At 43.7% G+C, this 26032-nt stretch overlaps 1 protein-coding gene across 2 annotated transcripts; it reads left to right on the forward strand.

Moving 5' to 3' along the window:
• Positions 1–4223: 4223 nt before the first annotated feature.
• On the forward strand, positions 4224–24873 carry Mto1 (mitochondrial tRNA translation optimization 1). 2 transcript variants are annotated; one of them, XM_040739849.1, is made up of 12 exons: positions 4224–4524; positions 5658–5857; positions 5928–6045; positions 7529–7818; positions 12411–12523; positions 12613–12803; positions 13059–13189; positions 15482–15686; positions 15980–16151; positions 18802–18920; positions 21655–21815; positions 23750–24873. In XM_040739849.1, exons 1-12 carry the CDS (start codon positions 4311–4313, stop codon positions 23864–23866), a joined length of 2031 nt encoding a protein of 676 aa, XP_040595783.1. In that variant the 5' UTR covers positions 4224–4310; the 3' UTR covers positions 23867–24873. The 2 variants fall into 2 exon arrangements, with proteins under 2 accessions (XP_040595783.1, XP_040595784.1); XM_040739850.1 differs by having other exon boundaries at positions 7532–7818.
• Positions 24874–26032: the final 1159 nt, after the last annotated feature.

Below are 26032 nucleotides of genomic sequence, written 5' to 3' on the forward strand. Positions count from 1 at the left end.
TCTGGCCCTAGGCTCCGGGAGGCCAGAGGATCTGTAGTTTCCTTATGTCAGAGGCCTACGTGTCTTTTCTATAACCTGCTTATCTTCCTGCTTCCTGCTAAAGCAGGGGACTGAGTGAGGGTCCTTTGTGTTTAGTTTACCCCTTTCTTTCTTTTTTTTTTTTTTTTTTTTTTTGGTTTTTCGAGACAGGGTTTCTCTGTATTGTTTTGGAGGCTGTCCTGGACCTCGCTCTTGTAGACCAGGCTGACCTTGAACTCACAGAGATCCGCCTGCTTCTGCCTCCCAAGTGCTGGAATTAAAAGCATGCATCACCAACGCCCGGCCTAGTTTACCCCTTTCAGTAAGCACATTTATATTGTTGGGCAACCCTCACCATCACCAGAAGTCTCCTTCTTGCCAAACAAACTTAACCATTCATTCTTTTTTTTAAAGATTTATTTATTTATTACAGATACAGTTTGTCTACATGCCAGAAGAAGGCATGCACCAGATTGAATTGTAGATGGTTGTGAGTCACCATGTGGTTGCTGGGAATTGAACTCAGGACATCTGGAAGAGCAGTCAGTGCTCTTAACCTCTGAGCCATCTCTCCAGCCCCAACCATTCATTCTTTGCACTAGTCTACTTGGCAATCACCACTTTACTTTCTGCCTGTGATTTTGACTTCTTCCTGTAAGTGCTTTAAGTCAGTAGGGTCTTATTGACCTACACCCCCTTTTCTATTTCTAGAGTTTATCTCTAGTAATTGACCCATTCAATAAATAAATATTTGGCTGCACAAGACATTTCAGGCACTGTTCTAAGCTCTTGGAATTTGTTAACAATGATTCTTGTCTTCCTAATGCTTATATTCTCTCAGGTAAAAATAGGCCAAAAGAAAAGCAACATAATGTGTAGGTATATTATCTCATGTGGTATATGATAATCTCTATTGAAGACAGAAAGGAGCCAGACATGGTGGGCATACCTTTATCCCAGCACTCAGGAGGCAGAGGCAGTCAGATCTTTGTGAGTTCCAGGCCAGCCTGGTCTACAAAGTGAGTTACAGGACAGCTAGAGCTACACACAGAAACCCTGTCTCAAAAAAAAAAAAAAGAGAGAGAGAAAGAAAGAGAGAGGGAAAGAAAGAAAACAAGGAAGGAAGGAAGGAAGGAAGGATCCAAGTGTATTTCCCAGCACCACTTCACAACAGTCCTCTCTTGTGGCCTCCAGGATCACTGGGTGTACACATGGTGCCCAGGCAAACAAACAGACATGCCAACAAAACAATGATGATTTTTTTAATGAAAAGGAAAACAGCCAGGTGGTGGTGGTGAAAGCCTTTAATCCCAGCACTTGGGAAGCAGAGGCAGGTGGATCTCTGTAAGTTCAAAGCCAGCCTGATCTACAAGAGCTAGTTCCAGGACAGCCTCCAAAGCCACAGAGAAACCCTGTGTTGAAAAACCAAAAAAAAAAAAAAAAAAAAGAATGAAAAGAGAAAAGGTACTACCAAGGGCAGTATATAGATTTTTTTAAAATGGGACAATTTAAAATGTAAAAGCTAGTTAGTAACAAGTCTGAGCTATTGGCTGAACATTTACAATAAAAAATAAGTCTCTGTGTGATTATTTGGGAACTGGCTGGTGGGACAGAAAAGTCTGCCAACATGAAGTGATATATTTCAAGTGTGGTCATCCACAACTATAATATAAACACTTCAAAGGCTGATGCAGAAGGATCACGAGTTCAAGTCCAGGCTGTTCTACATATCAATTCCAGAGTAAGAGGGCAAGAGCAAGGAGGAGTTGTGGGAGAACAGCTAGTAAATATTTGATGATTCTTGAAAAATATCCCGTTTGTGAAAAAGAGTATTATAAAACAATTTATATGGTAGGATCTTAATTCATCATTCATTGTTAAAACATAAATATTCACTTCTGAGCTGGGCATAGTCTGCAGACTTTTATCCCCACACCTAAGTAACTGAGGCAGGAGATGGAGATTTCAAAGTCAGTTTGAGCTACAGCTGTCTAGGGGGGGAAAAATCTAAGCCAAGCATAGTGGTATAAACCTGAAATGCTGGCACTCAGCAGGCTGAAACAGAAAGATCGTTGTTAAGTTTCAGTTCATCCTGGGATGCAAGGTGAAATATCTCAAAAACACAATAAGAGCCAGGGAGATGGTTCCTTGAGATATCGATGTACCCCGACACGACACCTGTTTTTTTTTTTTTTTGGGTTTTTTTTTTTTTTTGGTTTTTTTTGTTGTTGTTGTTTTTTGTTTTTTGTTTTTCGAGACAGGGTTTCTCTGTGGCTTTGGAGGCTGTCCTGGAACTAGCTCTTGTAGACCAGGCTGGTCTCGAACTCACAGAGATCCGCCAGCCTCTGCCTCCCAAGTGCTGGGATTAAAGTTGTGCACCATCATGCTCAGCTAAACAAATAAGTTGTTATGAGGACTGGCCAGATGCTTCAGCAGGCTAAAGTATCTGCTGCCAAGTCTGGTGACCTGAGTTCAATTCCCAGAAGGCACAGGATGTAAAGACTTGACTCCTTCAAGTTGTCCTCTGATCTCCATATATACACTGTGGCATGAGTAAGTTCACAAGCATACACACATGCAAATGAACTCATGCAATTAAGATTTTAAAAATATGTATAGTTAAGTGGAGAGGAGTAAAGTGAAGGTAGTAAAATCACACAATCCATGTACAAAATAATAGCATTCCAATGTTGGGTGATTTTGTTTTCCCCTGTGGTTCCAGGGCACCAACAACAAGCCAAAGTAAATGACTCCACTCAAATCTAGCTTAGTGAAAGTGAGTTTATTGGAGGTATTTGCAGGCAGATGGGTGACTCAAAGACAGCTGCATCACAGAAAAGCCCACCCCAGCATGGATAACAAACCGCAGAAGTTGCATCCTTGGAATTCACCACAGTGCTTGCATGGCTGATGGTCCTGGACTCTTTCCCCTAGCAATGGTCCCTGTTTATATCACCTGGGGTAGGGTGGACCTGGAAACTTATAAATCTTGCTTCAGCTGAACTGGTAAGTTTTGTTTACTTCTGGAGTTTTTTGAGACTCCCTCTTCCAGGAAGGAATATTTTAATTCAGAGGAAATTGTTGTACATGCATATAAGAATAGTTACTAGTAACAAGAGGCTGCCATTCTTGTGAAGTGGGGATAGAACACTTGGTGGGAGTTACAAGTTCTCTAATTCTCCACGGCTGTGTTTATGTAATGTTTAAATTGTGTATAAATAGGGACTGGAGAGATGGCTCAGTGACCAAGAGTTCTTACAGAGGACCTGTGGTTCCAGCTTTAGTGAAATAGTGGTGGCTCACCACACTCTGCTGCTCCAGTTCCAAGGGGATCTGATGCCCTCTCCTGACTTCTGTGTGCCACGCACACACACACACCTACTGCCCTCTTCTGACTTCTGTGTGCCCCCCACATGCACACTTAGAGCCCTCTCCTGACTTCTGTGTGCCACACACACACACACTTACACACACACACACACGCGCGCGCGCACTTACTTACACATACATGCGCACACTCAAATGGTTACTCAGACAAAACACTCATACACATAAATATCCGTAAAAAAAAAAAAGCTTAAGTTTTATGGGGAACATGGTATTAGTATGCATTAGATGGATCTGAACTTGAGGCAGTCGTCCTGCTTCTGCCCCCTAGTACTGGGATTACAAGCATGCAACACCACGGTGGACTAAGAATGTTGTGTGATTTTTCCCCCTGTAGTTCCAGGGCACCAACAACAAGCCAAAGAAAATGATTCCACTCAAATCTAGCTCAAACTGTGTATTTGGTGATTTTATTTGTCACTACATAGTCAAACAACCTCTCAGAAGAAGGCTTTGAGGCTATTAATTTCAAAAGGCTGGACATTGAACCTCCAACTCCATCCACAGATGTAATTTGAATTTATGGTCAAGGCTACCTGAATTTCAGACTGTAGTTTTTACGGAGAAAGTTACAAAGAGTCCGCAAATGCAAAGAATCTGATGAGGCAAACTGATCAAACTTATTGTCGTAGGTGGCAACCTGGCTATAAAGATTGGCCCACCCGGAAGGTCTAACCTCAACCTTCAAGTCACAACATCGCGGCCAGGGCCACAGGGGAAGATCGCACACCCAGTCCGCGCGCGCCACCACGTCGCTTTTGCAGCCGTAGCTCCAAGCCGCCAATCAGCGGGGACGCTGGACGCAGGCGTGCTGCGTGCTGCGCGCCGACGCGGGGCAAGATGGCGGCGCCCGGCAAGCTTCCACTCGCTTAGTCGTTTCGAGCGCTTGTATCTTCCCTTTCAGCATGTTCCTTCTCCGAGACTGTGGCCGCCGGGCCGCGGCGTCCCTCGGCAGACGCTTGCCTCTGCGTCGCCTCGGCAGCGACAGCGCGGCCCCGTGCGGCGCGCGCTTTGATGTGGTAGTGATCGGAGGGGGGCACGCGGGGACCGAGGCGGCCGCCGCCGCCGCTCGCTGTGGCTCGCGGACTCTGCTGCTCACACACCGCGTGGACACGATCGGTGAGGAGCCCCGCGGCCTCGGCCGGCCAGCGGCGCAGGGGTGCGGTGGACGCCCGGGGTGGGAAACTCGCTAGGTCGTTGGGTTAACCTTCCCGGTGTTCTCACCTCAAAGAAAGGGTGAATTAACGTTCCACACGCGTCTGATTAAGCGACACAGTGCGTTCGCCGAGAGCTTGTGAAGCCCGTGTGGAAAACGGCTCTTCTTCCGTTCTGTTATCTCCGTCGAGAGTTTCGTGCCTGAGACTTGGCTGGTACGCGCAGTAGCGTATGCTCCACGTCTTCTTTTTCCGATCGTCACTGGTTAAACATTCGATTTTTCATGTTTCTTGGCTTTTGCGAATAGTGTTTCATTAAACACAGGTGTACACTCTTCGGCACAAAGATTTAAATTCTCTTGCATATATACACAAAGTTGTGTAAAACCTGTATTCTACCAACGCAGTGGGATATGTTTAAAAATATTTCAGAGACCTGTTAATAATTATCATAAGTGATTTTCAATAAAAGCAGCCCTAGGCCGGGTGGTGGTGGTGCACGCCTTTAATCCCAGCACTCGGGAGGTAGAGGCAGGCGGATCTCTGAGTTCGAGACCAGCCTGGATTACCAAGGGAGTTCCAGGACAGCCTCCAAAGCCACAGAGAAACCCTGTCTCGAAAACAAACAAACAAACAAACAAACAAAAAAACAGCCCTAATTTGAAACGAAATGATTGGGAGTGTTGTTGTTTGTTGTGACAGGGTTTCAGTGCCTGACTGGTCTGGAACTTGCTGTGTAGACCAGTCTGACTAGGAACTCACAATGTGACCCATCTGTCTGAGCCTCCAGAGTGCTGGGATTAAAGGTGTACGCCATAACACCTGGCCAAAATGATTGTTTTAAGGACGTTTGGTACAGTGTCAAGAGTTCTTTGGCGTCAAGGAAGACAGATGACTTTGTCTTAGAAGGTTGAGTCCGTAGGAACTCGGAGAGCAGGAGTGAGCCACTTCCTGCTCTGCTAATTCCTCCTCTTGTGAAGTCAGAGGAGAAAGAGTTTTCTTTTTCTAAAGTGAGTCTGGTAACCTGTACAACAGCTTTATTAAATGACATGAACAAGGTACTCGTTTATTCACCATGATCGTGTCCATTCTCTTTAGGTCAGATGTCCTGTAACCCTTCCTTTGGTGGCATCGGAAAGGGGCATTTGATGAGGGAAGTAGACGCCTTGGATGGCTTGTGTTCGCGAATCTGTGACCAGTCTGGTATACATTACAAAGTACTAAACCGGCGTAAGGGCCCTGCGGTGTGGGGGCTGAGAGCGCAGATTGATAGGAAACTTTATAAACAGAACATGCAGGTGAGAGGTGAGGACGGGGAGGACTGTGGGCCTCTTCAGCCTCTGTGCCGACTGGATTCTCTCTTGACAGAAGGAAGTCCTGAATACACCCCTGCTCATGGTTCAAGAGGGAGCTGTAGAAGATCTAGTTCTTACAGAACCAGAGCCTGGATACCCTGGGAAGTGCCGGGTCAGAGGTGTTGTTTTGGGTATGTACCGGCTGTTTGCTCATCCCACCACAGCAGACCCTGTGCGAAGTTTGCTTTAGAGAGAAAACAGAGATGTTTTTCCCATGCCAGGAGTTCTTAATTTCTCTGCCTGGGATTAAAGGCGTGTGCCGCCACTGCCACCACCACCACCACACTCGGCTATACATTTTTTTTTTTAAGATTTATTTATTTGTTATGTATACAGTATTCTGCCTGCATTCATATCTGCATGCCAGAAGAGGGCGGCATATCTCATTACAGATGGTTGTGAGCTACCATGTGGTTGCTGGGAATTGAACTCAGGCCCTCTGGAAGAGCAGTCAGTGTGCTTAACCTCTGAGCCATCGCTCCAGCCCACATGTTTTTTATTCCTTTAAGTTTCTGACTGTTTTAGGAGGTTGAAGAAATCATGTCACATTTAGCCAAAAGTCTACAGGGGAATTGGAGTTATGGGCAATTGTAAGCTGCCATGTGGGTCCTGGGAATTGAACCCAGATCCTTTGCAAGAGCAGCCTGTGCTCTTAACTGCTGAGACATTTTTCCAGCCCATAATTCTCTAAATGAACCTTCACTAACTGCACTGTGCCTGTGTGGTTTTAGGAAAGTGAGTTTACTGCTTTACACACCCACATACTGAAAGACCTCGGCATCAAAGCGCCGGGCACTGAACCGAACCCTCTGCCCAAGAACCGGGGCCAGACCACTGGCTGCAAATGCAAGAGGTGATTTATTGAGTACACAGGCGCCTGCGGATGCTACTGCAACTCGGGTGCAGAGCATACCGGGCTTTCAGGGAGTACAATATTTATAGAGTTTTAATGGTTACATAAGTAACAGGCATTTCATTGGCTCATCTTGGGGGCGGGGGTAGTTCCCACGGACTACGTTTCCTGGTATTACTTTATGAAAGACCCAGGCATACTTCAGCAATTATTATCCTGGTCCCATGACTACTATGGTGATCATAGACACAACTGGGGGCAAGGGTAGTTGCCAAGGACTAGGTGTCCTGGTATTGTCATATGAAAGTTCCCAGCACGCTTCAGCAATTATTATCCGGGTCCCATGACTGTTATAGTGATCACAGACATCCTGTTTTGAGGGTGAGACACCTGGTCTGGGTTTCTTTCATTAGGCAACGGCCTGGCCTTGCTTTTCTTTTCCTAGGGGGTCCTGGGTAGGAGTCTTTCAATACACACAGGGTTTTAATTGTGTATCTCTAGGTGTCCTGGAACTTGCTCTGTAGACCAGGCTGGCCTCAAACTCACCAAGATCCAGCAGCCTCTGAGTGCTGGGATTAAAGGCGTGTGCTTCCACACCTAGCTGTACTTTAATAAAGTTTTAAAAATAACTATAAAAAGTTCTCAAATTTATAGAGACAGGAGGTTTTACTGTAACTTTGATAGAAAGTGTTCATGTTCTATTTTGTTCTCTAGTAACAATCAGAAAATTAGTTTACTGGTTTTGTTTTCTACTCATTTAGCAGATGGAAGTACAATTTATGCAGAGAGTGTGATTCTGACAACTGGGACATTTCTGAGAGGCATGATGGTAATTGGATTGGAGATGCATCCTGCAGGACGTTTGGGGGATCAACCGGCTATAGGGTTGGCTCAGACTCTGGAGAAGTTGGGATTTGTGGTAGGAAGACTGAAGACTGGAACTCCACCCCGTCTTGCCAAAGAGTCCATTAATTTCAGCATTCTAAACAAGCAGACACCAGATAATCCATCCATACCATTCAGCTTTCTCAGTGAAACAGTGTGGATCAAGGTAAGATAGTTTATGAAAACTAGTTTGATTTGCTGGCTATTCACAGGTATCCTAACATCTATCTTTCTCTTATTTTGCTTTCTTTTTAAATTTCACTTTGTTTTTATTTTTGTGTATGTATCTGTATGAGGTTGACTGTGGAGGCCAGAACAGAGTGTTGGAACCCCCTTGGAGGTGGAATTACAAGAGATTGTGAGCTACCAATTCTGGGTGCTAGGAATCAAACTCTGGGCCTCTGAAGAGCAGCAAGCATACTGAGTCATCTCACCAGCCCCTCCTTCCTTCCCTTCTTTCATATGTGTTTTACCATATATATGTGCATGTGTGTGTGTGCATATTTGTTGTATAGTACAGTAAATACATATTTCTTTTTATGGAGCATTTGATAGTAAGTTACAGTGATTGTGAGCCTTTCTCAATCTGACCAGGTTGTGGTGGTGCACACCTTTAACCCCAGCACTTGGGAGTGCAGTGGCAAGGTGAATCTCTCTGAGTTTGAGGCCAGCCTGGACTACAGAGCACTTTTTTTTTTTAAGATTTATTTATATATACAGTGTTCTGCCTGCATGTATGCTTGCAGCCCAGAAGAGGGCACCAGATTTCCCCACATGTGGTTGCTGGGAATTGAACTCAGGACCTCTGGAAGAACAACTAGTGCTCTTAACCACTGAGCCATCTCTCCAGCCCCCAGACATCCTTTTATATAAAGGCAGAGCAATTGTCATGTTGAGCCAATGCTAGAAAGTTCTGTCAGAGTCTTCTGCTTTCCCCAGCGTTATCCAAAGTCATGCCTGCCCCAATCTGGGCTTGTACATTTGTTTTTGTTTTCACATTGATTTGTAAATGTATTTGTATGTTTGTTTTCATGTTACAAATGCTTGTGGAAGTCAGACAGCAACACTCGTGAATTGGTTCTGTCTTTCTACCATGTGGGTCCTTCAGTCTGGTCATCAAAGTTGACAGCAAGTGCCTTAACCTGCTAGTCTGTCCAAATTGATCCAACACTTTCTGCAGTGGTTTGGTGGGGCTGGGGAGGTGTTGTTTGGGTTTTTGTTTGTTTGTTTTGAGGGTACTTATATTGATTATTGAACCAAGGGCTTTGCACATACTAAGTGCTCTGTCACTGAGGTGCATGCCCTGTCCCCACCTGTCCTTTAAGTGGAAAAAGTAAGAATAGTGTATGTTTAGAATTAAAGATTAGGGTCTGGAGAGATGTCTCAGTAGTTAAAAGAGTATTGTCTACTCTTCCAGTGGACCCAGGTTCAATTCCAAGCACCCATGTGACAGCTTACAACCGTCTGTAACTCCAGTGCCAGGGGATCTGATTTACTCCATACACAGTGCATGCATTCAGGCAAAACACTCATACACATAAAATAAAAATAAATTCCCAGCCTGGCGTTGGTGGCGCACACCTTTAATCCCAGCACTCGGGAGGCAGAATCAGGCGGATCTCTGTGAGTTCGAGGCCAGCCTGGTCTACAAAGTGAGTTCCAGGACAGCCTCCAAAGCCACAGAGAAACCCTGTCTCAAAAAAAAACCAAAATAAATAAATAAATTCCCCTGGGCAGTGGTGACACACGCCTTTAATCCCAGTATTCAGGAGATGGAGGCAGGCAGATCTCTGTGAGTTTGGTCTACAAATTGAGTTCCAGAACAGCCAAAGCTGTTACACAAAGAAACTCTGTCTTGAAAAACCAAAAATATATAAATCTCAAAAAAAATCCAATTGAGTGTTAGTTATTGAGGTCCCAGTTTCAATTTCATGATGTGAGTTCTAAATATTGTTACTTTGAGTAAGTAATTTTTATCTTTGTGTCTGTGCCTGTGTGCTCACACTGGGGCATGTAGTAGAGATCAGAGAACAGCTTGTGGGAATTCATTTTCTACCATGTGGGTCCCTGGGGTTGAAATCAGACGTGGGTTCAGCTATGAATGTCTCTTCCTGCTGAACAGTCTCACTGGCCCACTTGAATGTTTTTGCTAAGTAAGAGGCAATTTACGACGACATTTCCTTAGCGTGTGTCCTTTAGCCTTTTGGTGACAGAGTCTTGCTATACATCCCAGACTGCCCTCCTGTCCACAGTCTTCCTGCTTGTTTCTCAGGTACTTTAAACTTTTTATTGGAACTGTTAGTTTGGGTGGTTGGGGGTGTGGTTTAGTTGAGAGAGTGCTTGCCTCGCATGCACAAGTCCTGGCGTATTCCCCAGCATGATAGAAACTTGCAGTCGTGGTGTATGCCCATAACCCTAGCCCTTGATAGGTGGAGACCAGAGAATCAAGAGGTTTAAGGTCGTCCTTAGCTACATAGTGAGTTTGAGGTCAGCCTGGACTACATGAAGCCCTGTGTTTTGTCAGGTTCAAAGCAGACAACACACTTGTAATCCTAGCACTCAGGAAGCTAAGGCAAAAAGATCTGTGAGTTTAAAGACTACCTACACTACTTTGTGAGGTCCTGCCTCAAAAAAAAATTACTTCACAAATTTGAGGACTAGCATAATGAATTAAAATTTAGATACTATTGTGTCCTTCTTTTTGCATTATTAAGGTTTTTTCTTTTTATATGCATGGAAGCAAAGGTGCCCGTGCATATGAGAAGCATCAGATACTCCTAGAGCTGTAGTTACAGGTTGTTGTAAGCCTCCTGATATCTATACTAAGAACTGAGCCCTCTGCAAAAGGAATAGTACATGTTTTTTACTGCCGAGTCATCTCCATCCTCTCACCACCACCCTTTTTGAGAGAGGGTCTTGACTGTGTGGCTGAACCAAGACTTGCTGGAACTCGTGGATGTGTTTCATTCCTCCTTTTTCTTTTAGTTTTAGTTTAGTTTTGTTTTTTAGATAGGTTCTCACTATGTAGCCCTGGCTAGCCTCAAACTGTAGACCAGGGTAGCCTTGAACTCGGAAATCTACCTGTGTCTACTCCAGTACTGGATTAGAGGGATATGTCACTATACCTGGCTATTTTACACCCCAGAAAACATTGTTTGTTTGGGTGGGTGGGTGCCTGCCCCTGTGCTATGACACTCACGTGGAGGTCAGAAGGCAACTTGAGAGAGTCAGTTCTCTTCTGCCATGTAGGTTCCAGGGTGATTGGGCTTAATGACAAGTGCCCTTGTCTCCTGAATGGTTGGTTGGTTGGTTGGTTGGTTGGTTGGTTGGTTGGTTGGTTGGTTGGTTGGTTGACTGACTGACTGACTGAGGATATTACTATGTATCACTGGCCTTGAACTAACAGAGACCAGCCTGTTTTCCAGTATGCCTGGCATCCACTGAGTCATCTTGCTGGCTCCTTCTTGGTGATTTTTAAGACATTTATAGATAACAGATCATTTGTATTTTCATGTCTTTAACAAAGAAAAACTCACCAATATCACAACGAACCTTTGTTTAGCATTGGGGTTTTTATGTGATAGGGTCTTGCTATGTAACTTTAGCAAATCTTCCTGCCTCACCTTTCCCAGTGCTGGGATTACAGTCATGAAACACTGTAACCTACTAAAACATCATTCCTTTAGGTGTTCCAAGACAGTTTTCGAGGTGTAGCCCTAGCTGTCCTGGAACTCTATTAATCCAGTTGGCCTCTAACTCACAGAGACCTGCCTGCCTTTGCCTCCTGAGTGCTGGGAATTGAGGTGTGCGCACCACCACTGCTCGGCTAAAGCATCATTTCTTTTTTGGTTTTTCGAGACAGGGTTTCTCTGTGGCTTTGGAGGCTGTCCTGGAACTAGCTCTTGTAGACCAGGCTGGCCTCGAACTCACAGAGATCTGCCTGCCTCTGCCTCCCAAGCGCTGGGATTAAAGGCGTGTGCCACCAACGCCCGGCTAACGCATCATTTCTTAATTTCATCTGAAACTCGATTTTTCTTAATTTCCTCAAACATAATTTGTTTCTCTCTCTCTCTCTCTCTCTCTGTGTGTGTGTGTGTGTGTGTGTGTGTGTGTGTGTGTGTTTTCTGCTCCCACCCCCTCATTTCTCTCCTACTCCCTCACAAAAAGTGTAGCATGTGGAGATCAAGGACAGCTCGTGGAAGTTTTTTCTCTCCTTTTACTGTGGGGTTCCTGCCACTCAAACTCAGAATGTCCCACCTCATTATTCCTAAGATGTGTTTTTATGTTAGTTTTATTTAAACAGAGAACAAAAGAGAAGTGTACATATTACACAGAGGACATTTTATAACTATTGTTCCCTCCCCCAGTATTTAGGTATAAACGAAGTTAAGTCATTTCCCCCAGATTTGTCTGATTATGTTCTCTATCTTCTTTCCTAGAAACTGATAATTAAATTTAGAAACTTGGTTAAATTTAGATTCACCTATCGAGTTACATATTTATTTTTGGCAGGAATATTTAATTATGCACAAATTTAATGTGTTCTGAAATAAATCAGTATTGTGCAAGTTTTTTAAAAATAAGAGGCCAATCAGTAAATAAAGGAGCAAAATAATGTTGTATGCCGGCTGTGGTGACCCACATGCGATCACAGCAGTCAGGAGGCGGGGCAAGACAAGAGAGCTCTGGGCCACTAGAGACCCCGTCTCAGACATGCAGCAGGTGAAATGTGTGCTGTGTGTGATTTCTGTTTTCTAGCCAGAAGATCAGCTGCCATGTTACTTGACCCATACCAACCCCAGAGTGGATGAGATTGTCCTTGAGAACTTGCACCTCAATAGCCATGTTAAGGAAACCACACGAGGACCCCGGTAAGGACTAGAAGTGAGTGCTTACTCGCTTTGAGGAATGAGGTAACTTTGCCATCCAATTTACTTCAAATTTCAATGTTTTGTTCTAGATACTGTCCCTCCATTGAATCAAAAGTTTTACGTTTCCCAAACCGTGTACATCAGGTTTGGTTGGAACCGGAAGGAACGGATTCTGACCTTATCTACCCCCAAGGGTTATCTGTTACACTACCAGCTGAGCTACAAGAGAAAATGATAACATGCATCAGAGGCTTGGAAAAAGCCAAAATGGTTCAACCAGGTAAAGAGGGTCACAGGTGTGCTTCAGTAAGCAGGGCACTGGTGTGCTTTCATTACAGCTTAGTGCTCCATAAAATAAGCCAAAGCTGGACATGGAGACACACATCTGTAACCCTGGCACTTGGGAGAAACAGGAATCTTCCTTCAAGCTTGAGGCCCAGCATCTATGCATTTCATGTCATCTGATGCATTTGTGTTCCTCTTTGAGGTGGGCACAGCTACTCTGACTTACCCTGTACACTTGCTCTTTGACCAGGCTACGGTGTTCAGTATGACTATTTAGATCCCCGTCAGATGAGTCCTTCCCTTGAGACACATTTGGTTCAACGGCTATTCTTTGCTGGACAGATAAATGGAACCACTGGCTATGAGGAAGCTGCAGCTCAGGTAAGATTTGTTTTATTTCATTTTGCTTAAGACAGGTTCTCTTGGGCTGGAGAGATAGCTCAGAGATTAAGAGCACGGGCTGCTCTTCCAGAGGACTCAAGTGCAATTCCCAGCAACCATAAGATGGCTCACAACTATCCGTAATGAGATATGGTGCCCTCTTCTGGCCTACAGGGACACATGCTGAAAGAACACTGTATATGTAATAAATAATAAATCTTAAAAAAAAAAAAAAAAAGATAGGTCTGTCTAGCTAGTGTTAGCTGTCCATGTAGAGTAGGCTGGCTTCAACCTCAAAGAGATCCACCTGTTTCTGCTTCCCAAGTGCTGGGATTAAAGACGTGTGCCACCATGCCCAGTTGTTACTATAAACCAGAAGAGATCATTTCATTAGTTTTCATTTTTTTAGTGTCTGTTGTTGATTATACAGATCTTGGGTACAACAGTATTTTAGGCTAAGTGGATATAGTTATATATACTTGTTTTGTTTTGAAAAAGGGTCTTGCTGTGTAGCCCAGATTGGCCTCAAACTTGCTATATAGCCAAGGCTGGCCTTGAAAATCCAATCCAACCCTCACCTTCCAAGTGCTGAGATTACAAGTGTGCACCACCACTCCTGATCAAACTGCTGATCTCTCTGCTTTGCTTCCCTAGTGTTAGGATTACAGACATGTGCCATGGTGCCCAACTTGTGGAGGGTGATTTTGAAAATGCATACAGCTAGTTTCTGGGTCCCTAGATCAGCCAGGATATTGAGAAAAAATTTAAGGAATTGCTTGTGAAGTATAAAAAGAACATTTTATTCCTTTAAGAGTTCTGAAAAATTACATGTTGTTACTGTTTTGATTTTCTCTGTTGTGTGTATGTGCACATTTGTCCATTTTGCAGCCAGCGATCAACATTAGATGTCTTTCTCAATTGTTCTTTACCTTATTTTATTTTTAATTTTGTTTTATGTGTATGGGTGTTGTGTTTGCATGTATGTCTGTGTACCACGTGTGTGCATGTGGAGGCCAGAAGAGGGTATTAGATGCCCTGGAACTTGAGATACAAATAGTTGTGAGCCACGAGTGGGAGCTGGGAATCAGACTCCCTTATTTTTATTATGGGTGGAAGGAGGTGTGCACACAGAATGCTTGTGCCAGAGGAGGCCGGAAGAGCGCTTCTCTGGAGCTGCAGTTATAGGTGGTTGTGAGCTGCCCAGCATCGGCACAGCAAACCCAACCTGCAAGAGCAGTATACACTCTTAACCAGCACCTCCACCTCCTTTTTGAGACAGAATCTCTCATTGCACTCACCAGTTAGGCTAACCCAATGAGTTTCAGTGGTCCAATTGTCTCTGCCTTCTCAGTGCTGAGATTATAGGCCAGAGCTACTGTGCTCAGGTTTTTCATGAGACTGTTAGGGATCCACTTGAGGTCTGTATGTATGCTTTAGAGGTAGGCATTTTATGAAATCTTTCCAACCTCCCATAATATTCTTTACCATTGTCTTGATCACTATTCTGTTGTTGTGAAGAGACACCCTGAGCACAGCAACTCTTAGAAAAGAAAGCATTTAATCTGGGATGGTTTACAGTCTCAGAGGTTAGTCCATTATCATCATAGGTGAGAGAATGGCGGCAAGCAGGCAGACACAGTTCTGGAGAAGTAGCAGAGAGTTGTACATCCGGATCCACAGGTAGCAGGAAGAAAGAGATACCGAGACTAGCTTAGAGTTGATATCTCAAAGCCACCCCCAGTGACGCACCATCTCCAACAAGGCCACACCTTCTAATCCTTCTCAGATAGTGCCATTCCATGATGACTAAGCATTCAGACTCCAGGGTTCTTATTCACACCATCACACAGTGGTAGATTATGGTTTGCTTGTGCATAGAAGAAAGCTAGAGAACAAACGGGTTTACAAAGACTAGAACTCCCCGATCCTCTGCAGAATGAATCATAGCATTCTAACATTTGTTCTGTTTCTGAATGTGGATTATATTTATATTCCTTCTGAGCCTGCTTTTTTCCTACACTATGTGTTTGTTTTCATTCTTTGAGACAGGGTTTCTCAGTGTAGCCCTCGCTGTCCTGGAACTAGCTCTGTAGAACAGGGTGGCCTCAAACTCAGAAATCTGACTGCCTCTGCTTCTAAGTACTAGGATTAAAGGTGTTCACCACTGCTAACCAGTTCTTCCTCCCCTTGCTGTTTTTTGTTTGTTTTGTTTTTCCAGGTAGTGGGCTAAATAGAATAGCTATTATTTGTTCAGTTCATAATGGCCTCTTAAACATTTCAGTCCTCTTATAGGGTGTGATAGCTGGGATCAACGCCAGTCTTCGGGTCAGTGGAAAACCACCCTTTGTTGTAAGTCGCACAGAAGGCTACATAGGAGTCTTGATTGATGATCTTACCACACTGGGCACCAGTGAACCATACCGCATGTTTACCAGCAGGGTAGAGTTCCGTTTGTCACTGCGCCCAGATAATGCTGACAGCCGCCTCACATTCCGAGGTAATCTATAGCCAAGTCTTGTAAGGTACGGCACTGCCTTTTGGATTATTGTTGGGTAGTTGTTTTGAGGCAGGGCCTCTTCAAGTGTAGCTAAGGTGACTTTGGGTTCCTGTTCTTCTTGACTCCACCTCTCAAGTAGTGGGAAGGGGAAGTTGGGATGAAGGGCTGTTGAGACAAGGTCTCCATATGTGGCCTGGCTAGCCTGGAATTACTGTAGTCTTCCCTCGGTTGCCTCTAAGTGCTTGTATTACATTGCACTCCATTATTTAAACCTCTCCCTCTTCCTTTCCTAGCCCATAAGGATGCTGGCTGTGTGTCCCCACAGCGATATGAAAGAGCTTCGTGGATGAAATCTTCTTTAGAAGAAGGCATTTCTGTGTTGAAATCCATTGAGCTTTCAAGCTCCAAGTGGAAAAAGTTAATTCCACAAGTTTCTATAAGTGTTAATAGAAGCCTTCCTGTCAGGTATGATTTTCTTTTCTTTTTCTTTTTTTGTTTTTTTGTTTGTTTGTTTTGTTTTGTTTTTCGAGACAGGGGTTTCTCTGTGGCTTTGGAGGCTGTCCTGGAACTCACTTGGTAGTCCAGGCTGGTCTCGAACTCACAGAGATCCACCTGCCTCTGCCTCCCGAGTGCTGGGATTAAAGGCATGCGCCACCAACATCCGGCCAGGTATGATTTTCAGTGTAGACTTTTCTTAGTTTTTACAGAAAAATGAGATTTCAGTGAGTTATCTTATACAGACTCCCTACCTATACATTTTAAGTGAATACAGCTTGCCCTTAGCTTCTCGGCAGCCTTTAGTATAACTCATCTACTTATTCAATGTATATAAATATATAAGCCTTGTATGACATTAATCTTGGCAGTCAGGAGGTGGAGGCAGCAGGGATCAGGAGTTTCAGATCAGTCTGAACTGGGATCTAGAAAACCGTGTCTTTAAAAATAAGGTTTGTTGCTGGGCGTTGGTGGCGCACGCCTTTAATCCCAGCGCTTGGGAGGCAGAGGCAAGTGGATCTCTGTGAGTTCGAGACCAAGCCTGGTCTACCGAGCGAGTTCCAGGACAGGCTCCAAAAACAATACAGAGAAACCCTGTCTCGGAAAAAAAAAAAAAAGGTTTGTTTGTTTGGAGATTTGTTTATTTATTATGTAAATAGTGTTCTGCATGTATGGCATGGAGGCCAGAAGAGGGCACCAGATTTCCCCACAGATGGTTGTGAACCACCATGTGGTTGCTGGGAATTGAACTCAGAACCTTTGGAAGAGCAGGAAGTACTCCTAACCACTGAGCCATCTCTCCAGCCCCGAAAAATAAGTTTTAAAAGAAATTAAAGATGTATATGACTGGGCATGTGGCTTGATGGTAAAATGCATGCTTAGCATGAGTGACCTCTTGGATTCAATCCCAGAGTCTCTACCTTCCAAGTGCTGGGGTAAAAGTATGTACCACCATACCTAGTGAAAATGTTTTAATAAAATATATTTATTTGTGATTGGCTATAAATTATTATTTTTGTGTGTGTTAGGTGTTTTACCTACGTGTATATGTATGTATTTGCACCATATACACATCCTGTGTCCAGGGAACCAGAAGAAGGGCATCAATCAGGTCCCATGAAACTAGAGTTACAGATGGTTATAGGCTGCCCTGTGTTTGCTGGGAATCAAAACTGGGTCCTCTGGAATAACAGTCAACATCTCTTCTATAATTTCTTTGTGGTTCCATTTGAGATCTTTTGGTTTTACGCAGTTTTAGAGGCTCAAAACCAAAAGGACCCATTTTCTTTGCTAGACTGCTCTACAGAGACCACATAGAGAGATGGGAAACCAGAAATCTAGGCATAAGGCTTGCTGTTCTGGTGAGAGCTCACTAGTGTGAGCACCAGCTCTGTAACAGTTTTGAGTTCTTCTGAAGAGCAGAGACATAGTTACTGCTGGTCATAGTTAAGGCGAAGGCCTTAAACTGTGTGCTTCAACAATGTGACAGAGAGACTGCACTTCCAGAACATGAGCCTTAGCGGGACACAAACCTCATCTGAACCCTGGCATGCAGAAGGATGAGCATTCATAGTACACTACCAAGACTTAGTAGATGTGAAGTGCATTCCCTGTGCTCTGAACGTGATGAAGCCCTTGTTAGCAGAGGGTGCTCTTTGTAAAACAAAAGGAGACACCAGCCTAAAATACCTTAATAACAATAGTGTGGCCTGGAGAGATGGCTCAGAGGTTAAGAGCACTGACTGCTCTTCCAAAGGTCCCAAGTTCAATATTCCCAGCAACCACATGGTGGCTCACAATCATCTGTAGTGGGATCTGGTGCCCTCTTCTGGTCTGCAGGCACCCAGGCAGGCAAAGAGAGCACTATATACATAATAAATAAACAAACAAACAAATAAATCTTTTTTTAAAAAGTATAATTCTTATGATAGGAAGTCAGGAAACTATACTTTTGGATGGGAATTTTAAGCTGGGGTTTTCTGTAACCCAGGCTGTCCTCAAATTTGCCATGTAACAAAGGCTGGCCTGGCCCTCGCTCCCTGTGCTGCTGCCTCTGCCTCTCAAGTGCTGGGGTGATGGGCATGCATTAGCAGGCACAAAGAGAATCAATTATTCTTTCTTTTTCTTTTTTTTTTTTTTTTATGTGCTGGGTGTGAGGGTGTCAGACCCCTGGAACTGGAGTTACAGACAGTTGTGAGCTGCCATGTGGGTGCTGGGTTGAACCCCAATCCTCTAGATGAGTGGCCAGTGCTCTCAAACACTGAGTCATCTCTCCAGCCCCAATTACTTTTTTAATGACCTACTTTACAGATACTATCCTTTTTAAATTTATCTTATTTTATTTTGCAGCAGGGTCTCTTTATGTAGCTGGGCTAATTATATAGACGAGGCTGGCCTCAAACTCAAGAGATCCTTCCGCCTCTGCCTCCTGAGCATTGGGATTAAAAGTGTGCACTACCACATCTGGTCCAATACTACTGCATTTGCTCACTATACTTGGAAAAAAAATGAAGAGTCTCTTTTAATTATTCTAATACTTAGTATCATCCCAAGGGATTTTGTTCTTAGTTTGCCTTACAGGATATGGATCCTTATGTTGATAAAATTTTTACGTTGGCAGCGCTCTAGATGTTCTTAAGTGTGAAGAAGTTGACATGGACTTACTAGCCACTGCTGTTCCTGAGCCCTTGCAGAAGTACACTGCTGATAGAGAGCTGGCGAGAAGACTGAAAATAGAAGGTAAAGAGAGCGGTTTCCTCCACAGGCCTGTGTTTGCTTTCCCGTGTGTGCAGATGACACGTGAGCAGTAGACCCATTGAGAGCACTGTTTGCTGAGCATAGTGGCACATGCCTGAGGAGAACATGGCGTCGTGTTTTATGAGTTTGTCCTCCAGGAGAAACTAAGCAGTGAAAAGGGTACAGAACAGGGTGGTTATGGGAACAGTAGGAAAAGTAGGATGATGTTTGCTTTTATACAGGAAAAGGCCTTAGGCTCCTTGGAGAACAACCAGGGTGGTAAGAATGGCCCATTCCATGCAGGGTTGGTGGTCTCTTTCAATTCCACAGAGATCTGTCAGCTTACTATGTTTTGGCTGTGTGCATAGAATGACACGTGTTGCCTGCCATTCCATTATATAATTTTATAAAAGGCTAGCAATGAAAAGAAACCTACCAGAAATTCTAGAAACATTTTTCCAAATGACCCAATATTTAAAAATTAAATTTGATTTAAAAAAAATAACACAGATGGGACTGGAAAGGTGGCTCGGTGGTTAAGAACACATACTGTTCTTCCAGAGGATCAGAGTTCAGTTCCCAGAATCCACATAAGGTGGCTCCCAACCACTTGTAACTTCAGCTATAGGGGATCCACAGACACCTGCACTCATATGCACACAAACCACACACATTCACATGGTTAAAAATAGCTTGTAAAATCTTAAAAAAGAAAACTCAGGTCACTCAGTACAGGAAGTAATTCAACCATGACATAGCTGCTCCTTGCTCTGTAAAGACTAGGGCTTATAAAAATTCCAGCATCCACTTGAGGTTTAAAAAAAGCCACTTTGGGTTAAAGTACAACATATATGGGTGATTTTCAAGTTACTGCTTGAATCTCCCCAACCTTCTTTTAATCTTTAATTTTATTTTTGTTTTCATTTTTGTGTTTGTGTGTGTATGCACATGTGTGCCCGTGTTTATGGAGGGCAGAAGAGGGTGGTGTCGGATCCTCTAGAACTGGAGTTAGACTTGAGTTGTGAACTGCCTGAGAAGGGTGTTGGAAACAAAGGGCCCTCTACAAGAGCAGCAAGTGCTCTCAACCACTCTCCAGTGACTTGTTCGTCTGTTTGTTTGCAGCATGGCCTCATGTAGCCCAGGCCGCCCTAAACTCCTAAGCAGCTGAGGATGACCTGGAGCTTTTAGATCCTCTTGCCTCTCGCTATAAGTGCTGTGTTTGCTGGTGTGTGCCACCGTACCTGGTTTTGTGCAGTGGTAGAATGTGACGGCTAATATCAGTTGTTAGCTTGACAGGATTTAGGGTTACCCAGGGATGCAAGTATGCCAGACAAGCCCTCTGCCAACTGAGCTACATTCTTGAGAGCAGAAGTCAGTGTCACATTGTATTATCTTTCTTGTTTTGTAATTTATATTTGAGAGATTAAATAAATATGCCCTTGACCATGGGATAGCTGAGACCATGTCTCAGCTATCCCATGTGTTAACATAGTTTGCTCACATTCCATTACACCCTGAGGGCTATTTATGAATCATAAAATTGTGCCAGGTATAGTGAAGCATTCCTGTGTAATCCCAGAACTTGGGAGCTAAGGCAGGGAGGCAGGGGTTGTAAAAGGTCTTCCTGGCCAACTCAGTGAGACAGAGTCTAAAAAGTCTAAGAAGGGATAGGGATATAACTCAGTGGTTACAGTGGAGTGTGTGTCTTCCTGCCTAGCATTCACCGTGCCGAGTCCTGGACTTCATCACCAGTACCAAAAGCAAACAAGTTTTGTTTTGTTTTTTGTTTTTTTTAAGTTTTGACCCTGTTTTTCTAAGAATAGAATGCTTAACAAAGTTAATTGCCAAGCTCTCTTCAGAACATTACTTCTCAATAAAATCCTTAACTAAATTGCATGTTATGCTTGCTATCCAAGGAACCCCACTTCTAAAAAATTACTGCTTTGGGGCTGGGGGCATAGCTGAATAGTAGAGCTACTTGTCTAACATGTATAGACCATGGGATCAATCTCTGGGGCCACCTTGAAACATTCTCTCTCTCTTCCTCTGTCTCTTTCTTCCTCCTTCCCTCACTCCGTCTCTGGGACCACCTGAAAACACACACACAGCCGGGCGGTGGTGGCGCACACCTTTAATCCCAGCACTCGGGAGGCAGAGGCAGGCGGATCTCTGTGAGTTGGAGGCCAGCCTGGTCTACAAGAGCGAGTTCCCAGGATAGCCTCCAAAGCTACAGAAAAACCTTGTCTCAGAAAACCAAAAAAAAAAAAAAAAACAAACAAAACACACACACACACATCTTCACATGAAAATAATTTGGAGAACTATTTTTCTGGAGGAACAGCCCATCTTTAGGACATAACATTTGCACTGACAGAGTCATTTCAGCTGGGCATGGTGGCAGACACCTGTAGTACTACCACTTTGGCCGTGGATGCTGGATGACAATCAGTAGTTTAACGTTATCCTTGGCTATGTGTAGTTCATCTTTATGATAACCTCCGGTTTCCTCACCTCAAAAAGGAACACCAACCAGGAATTCAAGGCTAGCCTGGGCTACATGAGAGTCTGTCTCAGAAATAGATAGTGGAGATTATCTACCCCACTTGTCTCAGAGTATCAAGTAGTGAATGAGCTGATGCATGCAGAAGCTATTTGTAAACAGTAAAAGGTTATACAAATATAGTTTGTTAGTATAATGTGTGTATCATAATGTAATTCTAACTTTTTTTTGTACCAGCTGCTTATGAGTCTGTATTGATGTTTCAACTACAAGAAATAAAGGAGGTTCAGCAAGATGAAGCTTTGCAACTGCCACAAGACCTAGATTATCTAACAATCAGGGATGTGTCATTGTCCCAGGAAGTTCGAGAGAAGCTACACCTGAGTCGCCCACAGACAGTAAGCAAACAAGCAGTAGGAAGAAGCAAGTTATAAGCAAAGCCAGAAAGGGCTAGTGCTTTAGTTTTTAATCCTGGACTTAGAGTGGTCACCTGAGTGACCTTGAGAAACTTAATCTTGGAGCTGGAGAGCTAGCTCTGCAACAAAGAGGACTTGCTCTTGCAAAGGACCCTGGTTTGGTTCCTATGGTGGCTCACAGCCTACTTCGGTTCCAGAGAATTTGATGCCCCCTTCTGACCTTTGAGGATGCTACATGTACACGGTGTGCTTTACAACATTCAAAATCACTCATACACATGACAAAAAAAATTTTCTTTTAAAAAAGTTTTTTTTAAAGACTTGGTTTAAGCTGGGCATTGGTGGCGCACGCCTTTAATCCCAGCACTCGGGAGGCAGAGGCAGGCGGATCTCTGTGAGTTCGAGGCCAGGCTGGACCGATAGCCTCCAAAACAAAGAAACCCTGTCTCGTAAAACCAAAAAAAAAAAAACCAGACTTGGTTTAATTGCATTTATACTCTTATCCCAACCATGTGCTAAAGCATTAATGCACGCCCTCTTACTGTACAACCCTTGAAGCAAAGCAGTGTAGTGTAAGCATAAAATTTTATTTTGCATTCAAAACAAAACTGTTCTCCCCTTCCTCTTCCTCACTCCTCATCAAGAGATTTTGCCTGGCTTGAACTTGGGCAAGTCTTGTCTGTTGTGTTCTGAAATCACCACTTCCTTTAAGTCATCCATTCTCAGCATCTTTCCATCCTCTCTTCCTCAAAGATCCCTGAGCTTTGAGGGCAGATGTCTCATTTAGGGGTGAGCCCTCCAAAGTCTTGTATTCTGCATGTTGACCAGTTGTGAATCTCTGTGTTAATTGCAATCTATACCACATATTTTCTTTCTTTAAAAAAGATTTTTTTGTTTTATATGTATGAGTGTTTTCTCTGCATGTTCTTGTGTACACCACGTGTATACCTGGTACCTGTGGAGGTCAGAAGAGGATATCAGATTCAGATCCCCTGGAACTGGAGTCATGGAGAGTTGTAAGCCAGTCACCTCATTGTGAACTCTGGTCCTCTGCAAGAGTGCTCTTAATCAATGAGCCATCTCTTCAGCCCTCCCACAGATCTTCTTAATGGAAAGGAAAGGATATTGTAACATGTTATGGGAATAGGGAGGAAGATGATTAGAGTCTTTGTAGCTTAGGCTGGACTTGAACTTAAGATCTTTCTGTCTTTGTCTTCCAAGCACTAGGATTCTGGGTGTGTCCCAAGACCTAGATGTGTTTTTGTCTGTTGAGATATGGTCTCCCTTAAACTTGGAACCCTTCTGGCACAATGCCCTGAGTCCTGTTATTACATGCATGTTCAGTTTACTTCTGATCTTGCACACATTGTTTTTAACTTCTGAGCTGAAGACATAATGTCACATTTCCTTTATCTGCTTTACAAACTTCCCTTAATTACATTCAGGTTTTTTTATGGGTATGAAAGTTTTACCTGCATGTATGTATGTACACAATGTGCATACCCAATGAAAGACAGATGAAGAGGGCATTGGATCCTCTGGAACTGGTTTGAGTTGCCTTGTGGGTGTTGGGAACTGAATCTGGGTCCTTTGCAAGAGAAGCAAGTGTAGACCCATCTTTCCAGCCTTCCAATTTTAATTTTTTTTATTGTATATTTGGGGGGGGAGTGGCTTCAAGACAGTGTTTCTCTGTAGTCCTGTCTCTGTAGACCAGGCTAGCCTTGAATCAGATCTACCTGCCTCTGCCTCCCGAGTGCTGGGATTAAAGGCATGGGCCACCATCACCCAGCTCTTAGATAATTTTTAAAAGCTGGGTGTAATGGCACCTGCCTTTATAATCTGTATAAAGAGAGTGTGAAGAGAGTAGATTTGATGTGAGTAGCTCACTTTGGTTCTTTTGTCATTTTCATTCCTAGATTGGAGCTGCTAGTCGTATACCTGGAGTGACACCAGCTGCCATCGTCAATCTGCTCAGATTTGTGAAGACCACTCAGCAAAGACAGGCAGCAGTGATGGAACACCAAACCAATTAGTACTTATGTGATACAAAGAAACTTCGAGACAGAGAATTGTAACTTTCATTTCATAGAGGACTTGTAGAAAGGGCCTAGAGAGTATAAAAATAGCACCTGTGAGAATAGCATTGTTAGATTATTTTAGGTTTATATTTGTAAGACAAAGGTTACAGTTGTACTTTTTTATGTATCTAAGCAAAATAGTTAAAAACAATGTATAGTTCTCTCTGGGGCTCTATACAGTAAGCCTATTTCTATAGGTTATATATCATTCATCAGAGGTTAATAGTTAAGCCAAAACTAACCCTGAAACTGAGTGGTGGTACAGATTTTAAATATCTCTTTAAGAGGCTGAGGCTGGGCTGGGCAGGGCAGTGGTGATGCACACCTTTAGTCCCAGCACTCGGGAGGCAGAGGCAGACAGATCTCTGAGTTTGAGGCCAGCCTGGTCTATACAGATTAAGTTCCAGGACAGGCAGGGCTATACAGAGAAACCCTGTCTCAAACAAAAGAGACTAAAGCAGGAGGATTAGGAGTTCAATATTAAATTGGCTGTACAATGAAACCTGGTCTCGAGGAAACAAAGACAGCCACTTACAGAGCCTATGCTCCTTGGCCCACTTTTGTCATTTATGCAGAAGAACTTTCCCTGACACTCTGGACACTCACACTCATTCTCCAAAGCTCTACCATTCTGTTTGCTTTCTTTTAACCAAATGGTATTTCTCTCTCTTTCCAGCTTCCTCTCCCTGGCAGCTGCAGAGATTTACAGTTTGCTTGCCCTGTTGTTTTTCTCTCAAACTCTTGTAAAATGGTCCTTGAGTTTTAGAAACAAAAAGTATTCAGGGGTAGGAGAGATGGCCCAGAGGCTTGCTATGCTTACAGAGGACCTGAGTTTGACTCCCAGCATCCACATCAGCCTGATGCCTGTAACTGCAGTTCAACGGGTCTGATGCCATCTTCTGGCCACCACTAGTGCCCAGACCTCCTTTGTATCCTTCCCCAAATAAAATCTGAGGATCTGAGGAGAAACTTGCTCTTTTCCAGTCTCAGGCTTTTTAGGAACTGCCCATTATTTTGTAGACATTGCCAAGTCTAAGAACCACACAAATTAACCAGCCCAGAAATGGCATTAAGAAACCCAATTATAAAGATACAATCTAAAGGGGTTGACTCCAAATGCCTGATGGACATGTTGTTTTGTCAAGAAACTCTGAAGGAGCTGAGTCCATTCAAGACCTTTTTATTTTTATTTATTTATTTTTTTTTTTGGTTTTTCGAGACAGGGTTTCTCTGTGGCTTTGGAGGCTGTCCTGGAACTCGCTCTGTAGTCCAGGCTGGTCTCGAACTCACAGAGATCCGCCTGCCTCTGCCTCCCGAGTGCTGGGATTAAAGGCGTGCGCCACCAACGCCCGGCTCAAGACCTTTTTAAAAACTTAAGGAGACTAAGCCTGAGACTCTGGAAGAAGACAAACAACACAGTCATTGATTGGACATGCTAAGGGTATCAGGGCCCCAGTGAAGTCCTGTCTGTATGGAAGTATGGAGACAGATGAATTCATGTCACAACCCCATCTCCCATATTGTGTGCAAGTGCCTAGTATCCTATGATGTTTTTACAGGTAAGCATAAAATGGAGAAAAAGATCAATTTGTAGATTTGCTACTCATAAGCCCATGTGTAAATTAATTTGGTGTACTTGCTCATAAAGTATACCAAATCACAGCTTAACATTGTCTGCTCCCTGTAGGTTAGGAAGCAATGGTTCAAGTCTTAAGTCAGGATGAAAATGAAGACTGAGCTGGGCAGTGGTGGCACAGGCCTTTAATCCCAGCACTGAGAGCCAGAGGAAGGTGGATCTCTATGAGTTTGGGAAGGCCACTGTGGTCTACTAAGCAAGTTCTAGGACAGCCAAGGCAACACAGAAGCCTGTCTTGAAAAACTCCCCAAGAGCCGGGCAGTGGTGGCGCACGCCTTTAATCCCGGCACTCGGGAGGCAGAGGCAGGCGGATCTCGGTGACTTTGAGACCAGCCTGGTCTACAAGAGCTAGTTCCAGGACAGTCTCCAAAGCCACAGAGAAACCCTGTCTCGAAAAACCAAAAAAAAGAAAGAAAAACTCCCCAAGAAGAAAAATGAAGACTACAAGACCACCCAGATTCACTCAGCTAATTTATTTTTTCTCT

The sequence above is a fragment of the Mesocricetus auratus genome, unplaced genomic scaffold (assembly GCF_017639785.1).
Source record: "Mesocricetus auratus isolate SY011 unplaced genomic scaffold, BCM_Maur_2.0 Super-Scaffold_100691, whole genome shotgun sequence".
Taxonomy (NCBI): domain Eukaryota; kingdom Metazoa; phylum Chordata; class Mammalia; order Rodentia; family Cricetidae; genus Mesocricetus; species Mesocricetus auratus.

What these genes read in the sequence shown, in the direction of transcription:
- Mto1 (XM_040739849.1), top strand. Translation starts at nt 4,311, where the DNA reads ATGTTCCTTCTCCGAGACTGTGGCCGCCGGGCCGCGGCGTCCCTCGGC. An exon ending in ACACCGCGTGGACACGATCG is followed by an intron (nt 4,525 to 5,657) that starts GTGAGGAGCCCC and finishes CATTCTCTTTAG; the next exon opens with GTCAGATGTCCTGTAACCCT. An exon ending in TTTATAAACAGAACATGCAG is followed by an intron (nt 5,858 to 5,927) that starts GTGAGAGGTGAG and finishes CTCTCTTGACAG; the next exon opens with AAGGAAGTCCTGAATACACC.